Here is an 11642-nt window from a genome sequence, read left to right on the forward strand (position 1 = left end):
CCAAGGGCCTAATTGAGCTGTGCAAACACCTAAGGCGACAGTAAATTTGCCTCCACCATTAACCCATGATGTTACTTATAGGCAATACACAGAATGGAAGCAGAGATGGAAGAATTATGCTGTTATGGTAGATTTGGATAATTTACCTCAACCTAAGCAGTTGATACAGCTAAGGGCATGTCTCAGTGTTGAGATGAGACGCTTATTAGAACACAATTTGGGTATTCCACCAGACTCAACTATGCTTTTGGATGATGTTTTATCTCATATCGAAACTTATATAAAGGGTCAGCAGAATGAAGCACTTCGTCGGTTAGCTTTTACTCAATGCAAGCAAGCAGAAGGCGAGTCATTAACAGATTTTTTCGTTCGTTTACAACAGCTCTCAGAGGAGGTTAATTTATGTAAAGGTGTTAACTGTGAGGAGGCCCAAATGAAACATGCTATTTTGGTTGGCATAAGGAATGAAGAACTCACAAAGAAGCTAATTAGCATGAACACAACAACAACACTTGAGGAAGTGAAGCTGATTTGCAGGACTTTTGAGGCTGCAAAGAAGACAACGACAGAGCTTAAAGCTCCACAGACTTCAGTGCGTGCCGTGTCAAACTACAAGAAGTTAAAGAAGGCATTTGCTAATCCGGAACAACCTAAGAAAAATCATCAGCAGGAGAAAACTCCTTCTTCAAGCAGCAGATGCAAGAATTGTGGTCAACAGCATAATAGTGACACATGTAAGGCAGTATCTCACAAGTGCAGGAACTGTGCTAAAACTGGCCATTTCTCATATACTGCCGCATGTCCCGCATTGGCTAAGGAGTGCCGAATTTGCCATAAATTTGGCCACTATGATGTTTGTTGTGCACAGAAAAAGTCAAAGGGACCAAGGGAGTCGAAAGATTTAAAGGAAACCAAATTGAACACCGTCAAGATATCTTCTTCAGCCATACGATCAGTTAATTTACGTCCCCTAAGTTGTCCCTCACCGCCTATCAATTTACATGTCACATATGGCAGTAAATCAGGGAAGATCAATGTTATCCCTGATACTGGGGCAGATACTACTGTTTTTGGAGTGCAACACTTACAATCATTGGGTATTGATGTCAAGGCATTGTCTCCGCCCCCTGAGTTGCAGTTTTCCAACGCCGATGGATCACCCATGGAAGGTAACATCTTGGGATCAATGGAGGCCGTCATGACTTATGGAGATATCTCATACAAGGGGTATATTGATGTTCTTAGTTCTCTCCCAACACCATTACTGTGTTATGACGCCCTCCGCCACCTGAGGATCATTCCCTGGGACTTCCCACGTCAAATGCAAGAGAGGAAACTTAGCAGGACTTCAGCAGGAACCAGTCAGGTCCCAGTCAGCCAAGTTAATACATGTGATTAAATGTCCGTTGTTCCTCCGCCTCCAGCCACATCCTCACCTGAGGAAGCCAGGCAATACTTTCTAAAGGAATATAGCGATGTGCTAATGATAAAGGAGCAGTTTAATCAAGGAGCACAACTCAAGCCAATGACTGGACCACCTATGCGTATTCACCTGAAAGAGGATGTGAAACCCTTTGCTATCTACACTCCGCGTCTTATACCACTAGCCTTTCAAGAGGACGTCAAGACCGAGTTGGAGACAATGGTAGCACAAGGTATCATTGAACCTGTTTGGGATCAGCAATCCCCATGGTGTCACCCCTTAGTGGTCGTGGCCAAACCTACAGGTGGTGTTCGTGTCACCACAGATTTAAGCAAGTTAAATTCACAGGTTTCAAGGCCTGCACATTCTTCACCATCACCATTTAGTGCAATCAGGAGTATTGATCCTAATTCAAGGTATTTCTCCACCATGGATGCATTGTGTGGGTACTGGCAGATCCCACTAGCAGAGGAAGACCAAGCCCTTACAACGTTCATCACGCCCTACGGTCGGTATCGCTATCGTCGTTCACCCATGGGATTCAGCGCTTCAGGAGATGCCTACTGCAGGAGAGGTGATATCGCTCTTCGGGGCATCCAACATTGTGTCAAGGTTGTGGATGATATCCTTGTATATGATAAGGATTATTATTCTCACTTATGCAGGCTCAACAAAGTTTTGTCTCGCTGTAAGACTCACGGTATTACTTTGAATGCAGAAAAGTTTGTTATTGCTAGCCCTACTGTATCTTTTTGTGGGTATACGTTATCTGAAAATGGAATTGCAGCCGACGAGGAGAAAGTTCGAGCTATATCAGAGTTTCCAAAGCCAGCAAATCTGACAGATTTAAGGTCATTCATGGGCCTTACTAACCAATCAACCGAATTTTCACCCGATCTTGCAGCTGCAGCAGATCTGCTTCGGCCACTAATGAGCCCTAAGAGATCCTTCACGTGGACAGCAGAACACGATGCCGCCTTTGCCAGTGTTAAAAAGGCTCTCTCTCAGCCACCCGTGCTAGCTCATTTCGACCCGACATGCCCCACCGTACTACAAACGGATGCTTCTCGTTTATATGGTTTAGGATGCGCACTTCTACAAGACCATGGAGAAGGCCGTTTCAGCATGGTCCAGTGTGGTTCAAGATTTTTGTCTGATGCAGAAACTAGGTGGGCCACCATTGAGCTAGAAGGTTTAGCTTCAGTTTGGGCTATGAATAAATGTTGCCATTACTTACTTGGATTGTACCATTTCACATTGGTGACTGACCATAGACCCCTGATACCCATCTTGAATACATATACATTGGATGCAATAGAAAACACACGTATTCAGCGTCTGAAAGAGAAAATTTCACCCTATATCTTCACTGTAGTATAGCGTAAAGGCAAGGAACATTGCATCCCTGATGCCCTTTCACGTGCCCCTGTGAGCCACCCAACGTCCGAAGACGATATGTTAAATAGTGAAACCCATCTTTCCCTCAGGTGTGTAGTAGCCAAGACTGTGGATGCAATTTCAGATGTGAAGACATCAGATACACACGATCTTATTTTGGAAGAGATTTGCACCGCAGCACGTGAGGACCCCTCGTACACAAGACTCCTCCAGAACGTTGCCAACGGCTTCCCCAGTCACCGCTACAATCTCCACAATGACCTACTACCCTATTGGAGAATAAGGGAGGATTTATACACCGATGATGACCTTGTCCTATATGGTAGCCGAATAGTAATTCCCTTAGCTATGCGATGCAGCATTTTAAGATGCCTTCATGACAGCCATTGTAGAGCGGAGGCGACTAAGCGTCGGGGTAAGCAGACTGTACATTGGCCGGGTATTAATTCAGACATAGCAAATACTGTCCATGCCTGCGAGCCATGTCAGATAATGCAGCCAAGCCAACAGCAGGAACCACTATTATGCAATGAAAACCCCTCTCGCCCCTTCGAATCAGTATCGGCTGATTTCTTCAGTGTTGCTGGGAAATCTTTCCTGGTGTATGTAGACAGACTATCTGGATGGCCTGTAGTTGTAAAATTTGGTACCAATACTACAGCGGAAGTAACATCACGACACTTCAGTCACATCTTCCGAGACTTAGGTGTTCCAGTAAGGCTGGGGATAGATAGTGGACCTCAGTTCACCAGCTCAGAATTCAAGAATTTTCTAACCCAATGGGGTGTTCAACATGTGATATCCACACCTTACTATCCCCAAAGTAATGGCCATGCCGAGGCAGCCGTGAAGAAGGTCAAACATTTTATCCTAAAAGTAGCACCTTCTGGGAACATCGACACTGAAGATTTTGACAAAGGATTATTGGAAATACGAAATACTCCTAACTATGCTGGCCTATCTCCAGCGCAGATATTATATGGCCAAGCCCTTCGATCATGCATCCCAGCCCATGCATCATCGTTCAAGCAGGAGTGGAAAGGAAAAGCAAATGAACATGACCTTCGTGTAGCATCACGTAGAGAAGCAGACAGAATAAGGTACGACAGCCGTGCACACCCTTTGGAACCACTCAAGCTCAATGATAATGTCCGTATCCAAGACCCTATCTCCAAGCGATGGGATAAGACTGGCATTATTATGGGCATCGCTAGGTCACGAGACTACCATGTGAAGTTACCCTCAGGAAGAATATTATGGCGTAACCGCCGTTTCTTACGCCCTGTACCACATTCTCCTTCACATTTGCCTGACGAGACACAGCAATCTCCAAAGAAGAGGGATTTTGTCCCTGCTACTAGTCAACAACAGCAAAGTGGCACTCAAGCTGAGTATCAGCGTTCACCGAGACGCCATACCTGTTCATATAGCTCATTGAATGCAAAGGGGAGTGGGAGGTGATGGATTATCATTATAATTATTTACATGTACAGTATATATATGATTATCATTGTTATATGTACCTTTATTGCTAATACACATTTAGCATATATGTTGTGTTAGGAATACATGTATGCAAGTATTCTTGTCTATTGGAGCATAGGGAATACTATATAATCTCTTGTGGCTTGCATTTCATACTTTAATTATCTCGTATTATTGCAACCAGTCTTTCCCGTAGCCCGCCACTGTTCACAGCTCCTACAGTGTATTACGTTTATTTTGATTTTTTTTCACTTATTATGTAGCTTAAGAACTCACGCAAGAGTTTCTGTGAAAACCTTATTTATTTTATATCTAATAATAATAATAATAATAATAATAATAATAATAATAATAATAATAATAATAATAATAATAATAATAATAATAAAAATAATAATGCCGAGTTATGATTTTTATATTTTATATTCCATGAACTCTGGTTCCTTTATAAATATATTTGATTGTTCACTTTTAGGTTTCCTTGTTTAATTTTTAATATAAAGGTATAACATGAAAAATTCTGTTAATTTAAAATATATTTACAAACTGAAACATACAAAAGTAACAAACTTCATGTATAACCCCAGGAACTTCCATGAAAATATAAAGGTCTTTTGAAGATCTTGCGCGTATAATCAGGATCAGGAAAAGTATTGCACGGGATTACAATCTGACGAAAAATCATGAGTATCTAACGATGAAATAAGATTCAAGGAACAAGGGTCTAAGCTCTAGGGCCAAGAATGAAGACGACTGACCAAGGTTTAAGGAGTTCTGCAAAATATAAACCTATTTAAAGCTATATAACTTGATATTATATAATTAAGTTCTTGACTGCACAAAATGCACAATGAAGTAAAACTTACTGCAAACCTTATTGTTTATACATTTTAATTTTTTTAACAATTACAGGTTAACATATGACATTTCCAATACATAAAGAATCTTCATTAGTTATACAGATTACACTTATAAACACTGAACCACTTAAACACACTACATTAATTAATACACTAGTACATAGAACAATTTATATAAAGGAGTCTTTTCAGTACTTACTGTTACATATGGCTAGGTGTCAGTTAGTGATCAGATTAATGCCGGGGATTACACGTTATAGAAAAAAAAAAATAATCTCTTTAGACCATGGAGTGAAAATATATACAAGAGATGGCAGCACAGAATTCCTTGACAAAAAATAATAATAATAATAATAATAATAATAATAATAATAATAATAATAATAATAATAATAATATTAATAATAATAATAATAATAATAATATCAATATCAATATCAATATCAATATCAATATCAATATCAATATTAATATTAAAAATAATAATAATAATAATAATAATAAATAATAAATGATAAATAATAATAATAATAATAATAATAATAATAATAATGATAATAATTTAATAATAATAATAATAATAACAATAATAATAATAATAATAATAATAATAATAATCTAATAATAATAACAACAATAATAATAATAATAATAATAATTCAATAATAATAATAATAATAACAAAAATAATGATAATAATAATAATAGAAATAAAAATAAAATAATAATAATAATAATAATAATAATAATAATAATAATAATAATAATAATAATAATAATAATAATAATAATAATAATAGAAGTAAAAATAAAAATATAAATAAAAATTAAAATGGAAATAATAATAATAATAACAATAGAAATAATAATAATAATTATAGAAATAATAATAATAATAATAAAAATAATAATAATAATAATAATAATAATAATAATAATAATAATAATAATAATAATAATAATAAAAATAATAGTGATAATAATGATTTTATGGAAATTGGAAGACAATAATAATAATAATAATAATATTAATAATAATAATAATAATAATAATAATAATAATAATAATAATAATAATAATAATAATAATAATAATAATTTGATGATAATAATAATAATAACAAAAATGATAATAAAAATAGATATAAAATTGAAAATAATAATAATAATAATAATAATAATAATAATAATTACTATTATTATTATTATTATTATTATTATTATTATTATTATTATTATTGTTATTATTATTATTATTCTAATAATAATAATGATAAAAAAAAAATAATAATAATAATAATTTTATGTACATTGAAAAATAATAATGAAAATTACTATGATAATAATATTGATAATTATATAATAATAATAATGACTATAATAATAATAACAATAATAATTTAATAATAATAATAATAATAATAATAATAATAATAATAATAATAATAATGATGATGATGATGATGATGATATTTTGATACTACTACTACTACTACTACTACTACTACTACTACTACTACTACTACTAATAATAATAATAATAATAATAATAATAATAATAATAATAATAATAATAAATTATAATGATAATAATGATAATAATAATTGAATAAAAATAATAATAATAAAAATAATAATAATAATTATAATAATAATAATAATAAGAAGAAGAAGAACACTAACATTAACAGAAACAATAACAATAGAAATAATAATAATAATAATAATAATAATAATAATAATAATAATAATAATAATATTAATAATAATAATATTAAAAATAATAATATTAAAAATAATAATAATAATAATAATAATAATAATAATAATAATAATAATAATTAATGATTTTTATAATAATAATAATAATAATAATAATAATAATAATAATAAAAATAATAATAATGATGATGATGAAAAAATTAATGATAATAATAACGGTAATATAAAGATAATAATAATAATAATAATAATAATGATAATAATAATAATAATAATAATAATAATAATAATAATAATAATAATAATAATAATAATACTTTAATAATAATAATAATAATAATAATAATAATAATAATAATTTAATAAAGATAATAATAACAACAATAATAATAATAATAATAATAATAATAATTTGATAATAACATCAATAGTAATAATGATAATAGTAGTTTAATAATAATAATAATAATAATAATAATAATAAAAATGATAATAATAATAGCAATTACAATAGCAATAGCAATAATAATAATAATAATAATAATAATAATAATAATAATAATAATTTTATGAAAATTTAATGATAATTTAATGACAGTTTCATTACAATAACAATAACAGTAACAATAACAAAGACAATTACAATAACAATAGCAATAACAATAACAGTAACGATAACAATAACAACAATAATAATAATAATAATAATAATAATAATAATAATAATAATAATAATAAAAATATTGATAATAATAATAATAATAATAATAATAATAATAATAATAATAATAATAAAATACTCATAGCAATAGTAAAAATAATAGAAAGGCTGCAAAAGGAGATATAGGGGCACAAAAGACCAGCTCCGGATAGATAAAATTTTAATGAAGAACATAGCATGGATTGACCATAAGAAAGTCTTTGACATGATAAGAGCCACAATGGTAATAGAAAGCCATGAAATATAAGGGGCATTGGAATACACCATCAGCTTCCTCCATAATACAAAATCCAATTGCAATACAGTATTTACAATCTCTGAAATAAGACTAGCAGAGGTTAATAGCAGGGGAGAGATCTTCCAGGGCGACTCACTGTCCCCACTACCCTTTTTAGTAGCCATGATTCCAATGACAAAAGTACTGCAGAAGATGGATTCTATGTACCAGCTCAAGAAAAGAGGCAACAGAATTAACCATCTGATGTTCATAGACGACATCAAGCTGCATGGTAAGAACACCAAGGAAATAGATACCTTGATCCAGGCTGCAAAGATTGTATATGGGGACATCAGGATGGAGTTTAGAATAGAAAAATTTACCTTAGTCAACATACAAAAGGGCAAAGTAACAAGGTCTGAAGGGATAAAGCTACCTGATGGGAGCAACATCAAAAACATAGATGAGACAGGATACAAATACCTGGGAAAATGGAAGGAGAGAATATAAAACACGAAGAGATGAAGGACACGATCAGGAAGGAATATACGCAGACTCAATGCTATATTCAAGGCAAAACTCAAACGCCAGAAATATGATAAAAGCCATAAAATCATGAGCATTGCCAGTGATCAGATACAGCGCAGAAATAGTTGAATGGACGAAGGCAGAACTCCGCAGCATTGGCCGGAAAACTAGGAAACATAGGACAATTCACAAAGAACTACACCCAAGAGCAAATACAGACAGACTATACATAACACGAAAGGAAGGAAGGAGAGGACTAATAGGTATAGAGGACTGCGTCAACATCAGAAATAGAGTACTGGGCAATATCTGAAAACCAGTGAAGACGAGTGACTCAAGAGTGCATAAGAAGAAGGACTGATAAAAGTAGACGAAGACCCAGAAATATACAGAGAAAATGACAAACAGAACAAAGGACTAACACAACAAACCAATGCAAAGACAATACATGAGACAGACTAAAGAACTAGCCGGCGATGACACGTGGGAATGGCTACTGAGGGGAGAGCTCAAGGAGGAAACTGAAGGAATGATAACAGCTGCACAAGATCAGGCCCTAAGAACTCGATATGTTCAAAGAATGATAGAAGGAAATAACATCTCTCCCATATATAGGAATTGCAATACGAAAAATGAAACCATAAACCATATAGCAAGCGAATGACCAGCACTATCACAGAACCAGTACAAAAAGAGGTATGATTCAGTGTCAAAAGCCCTCCACTGGAGCCTGTGCAAGAAACATCAGCTACCTTGCAGTAATAAGTGATACAAGCGCCAACCTGAGGGAGCGATAAAAAACGATCAGGCAAAGATCTTCGGGGACTATTGTATGAAAACAGATAGGGTGATACTTGCAAATATACCAGAAGTGACGTTATTTGACAAAATCAAGAAGAAAATATCACTCATTGATGTCGCAGTACCAGGGGACTCCATAGTTCAAGAGAAAGAGAGGGAAAAAATGGATAAGTATCAAGACCTGAAAATAGAAAAAGGAATGATATGGGATATGCCAGTGGAAATTGTACCCATAAACATAGGAACACTAGGCACGATCCCAGGATCCCTGTAAAGGAATCTAGAAAATCAAGAGGCTGAGGAAGTTCCAGGACTCATGCAAAAGAGTGTGATCCTAGGAAAATCACACATATTAAAAAATAATGATAAAAATAACAATAAAAATAATAATAAAGAAAATATATGAATAATAAAAATAATAAAAATAATGAAAATGATAATACTTTTATTTCTATTTTTCTATTTTTATATTTATTTTTATTTTTAACAATAACAATAACAATAACAATAACAATGACAATAATAATAATAATAATAATAATAATAATAATAATTATTATTATTATTATTATTATTATTATTATTATTATTATTATTATTATTATTATTATACTTAATAATAATAATAATAATAATAATAGTAATAATAATAATAATAATAATAATAATAATAATCAACCACAACAATAACAACAACAACAATAATGATAATAAAAACAATAATAATAATAATAATAATAATAATAATAATAATAATAATATTAATAATAATAATAATAATAATAATAATAATATTTCCATGGGTAATACTAATAATAACAATTTCATTGATAATCACAATAATAACAATAATAAAACATAAATTTCTTCTAATCTAGACGTACGCGTATTGAATTGGATATTTAAATCTTCAGGATAGTAATAGATCAGATATCAGGCCCTGTACACACAAAATTAATATACAATTTGCCAGTAAGTTGAACAAAAATTAGTATTCAAGACCGGTCATGATATTTTAGTAATGATGCTAATAATAATCAGATATTATCCCGATATATTTGATGTAACTTACGGCAAATATTTTAATGGTGTTATGTTACTAGTTACGCCCATTGTCTGTAGCCCATTCTCCACCAGGACGCAGCCGACATCAGATTATTGTATATCAAAGTAAAACCATTGTAATTTCCGTTTCGGTTTCAGAGACCTAGAGATATTGAACATAGTATAATAGTGATGAGTTAAAACCTGTGGTCGCCGATGTGTTAACGTCCTTGCCTGCTGATTGCTAGACTGGGGCTCAAATCCCGCAAAAATTCATCAGTTGCTTTTGTCTCTGAAACCTCCCCGTCTTAGCTAAGGATGGTTTTTTTTTTTTTTTTTTTTTTTTTTTGGGGGGGGGGGGGGCATAGGTCTATCGGCTAAGTCATCAGCAGCCCTTACCTGGTCCTCCTTGGTCCTAGCTTGGGTAGAGAGGGGGCTTGGACGCTGATCAAATGTAATATGGTCAGCCTCCAGGGTATTAGCGGGCTTGATAGGGCAATGTTACTGTCCCTTGCCTCTGCCATTCATGAGCGGCCTTTATGCCTTTAACCTTCGGTATTCTCTTATAGTAACTCTTTTCCGTGTATCAACATTTCACCTTTCGATGTGGTTTTGCTATCTAATGGTTGTCTACCATCTCCAATTTGTTTCTGGACGTCGATTTATTTTTCTGGAAGCTGCTACAATGACCGGTGTAGTTATCAGCTTTAAGGTAAAATCTTAGGCTCTAACGTGAAGCGATTGCACATGGGCTCCAATATTCTTCCATTGCAGCAATAGTAATAAGATATATATATATATATATTTTTTTATTAAACTTGACTTGTGGCACGTACCTCAACATAAGTGGAATGTCTGCATGTGCCTGTGGAGTGTCGGATTCTAGATTCTCTGGGGGTGTGAGCCGATAAACATTTGGGTCTCGTATCTTGTGGGAAGATGAAATTAAATGTATTTGTTATTAACATTTCTCACTGGCTGGAAAATAAATAAGAGATTGAATTCACATTCATTCAATAACACTTAATTACAATACAATAGGACTCCTGTTTAAAAGGTTTTAAATTTTTTCAAAATACTAATGGGTTTGGAAGAACATTACAACCCCAATTTATTAGTTACTGATGGGAATGCAGAAAATTTCCACATATAAATACATCTGCTGCAAAATTTAGTCATCAGAGAAGATAATTCTCGCTCAACAATCGTTCCAGTTTCTTGGAAACTAGCATACACAAATTCGTATTTCTGCTATCAAATTGGACCATTACCTTGTCACCAAATCTCGAGACTCTGATGTGCTAGAAACAGGTCCTTAGTATCGTTTAATAGTTTAATGACCATTCATGAACGAATGAAGAGAGGGACAAGTCATTGTTGTCTCGCAAAATCCCTCAGACTACGAGTACAAGTACTCATTTATAATCTTTGAAGAATCATCTG

General features: G+C 32.7%; 1 protein-coding gene across 1 annotated transcript; it reads left to right on the forward strand.

Moving 5' to 3' along the window:
• Positions 1–433: 433 nt before the first annotated feature.
• LOC137643193 (uncharacterized) lies at positions 434–1399 on the forward strand. The gene has a single exon (XM_068376043.1). The coding sequence runs from the start codon at positions 434–436 to the stop codon at positions 1397–1399; it is 966 nt and encodes a 321-aa protein (XP_068232144.1).
• Positions 1400–11642: the final 10243 nt, after the last annotated feature.

Source organism: Palaemon carinicauda, chromosome 6 (assembly GCF_036898095.1).
Source record: "Palaemon carinicauda isolate YSFRI2023 chromosome 6, ASM3689809v2, whole genome shotgun sequence".
NCBI classification, from domain to species: Eukaryota; Metazoa; Arthropoda; class Malacostraca; order Decapoda; family Palaemonidae; genus Palaemon; species Palaemon carinicauda.

Coding starts and splice junctions, on each gene's coding strand:
- LOC137643193 (XM_068376043.1), top strand. CDS start 434: ATGAAACATGCTATTTTGGTTGGCATAAGGAATGAAGAACTCACAAAG.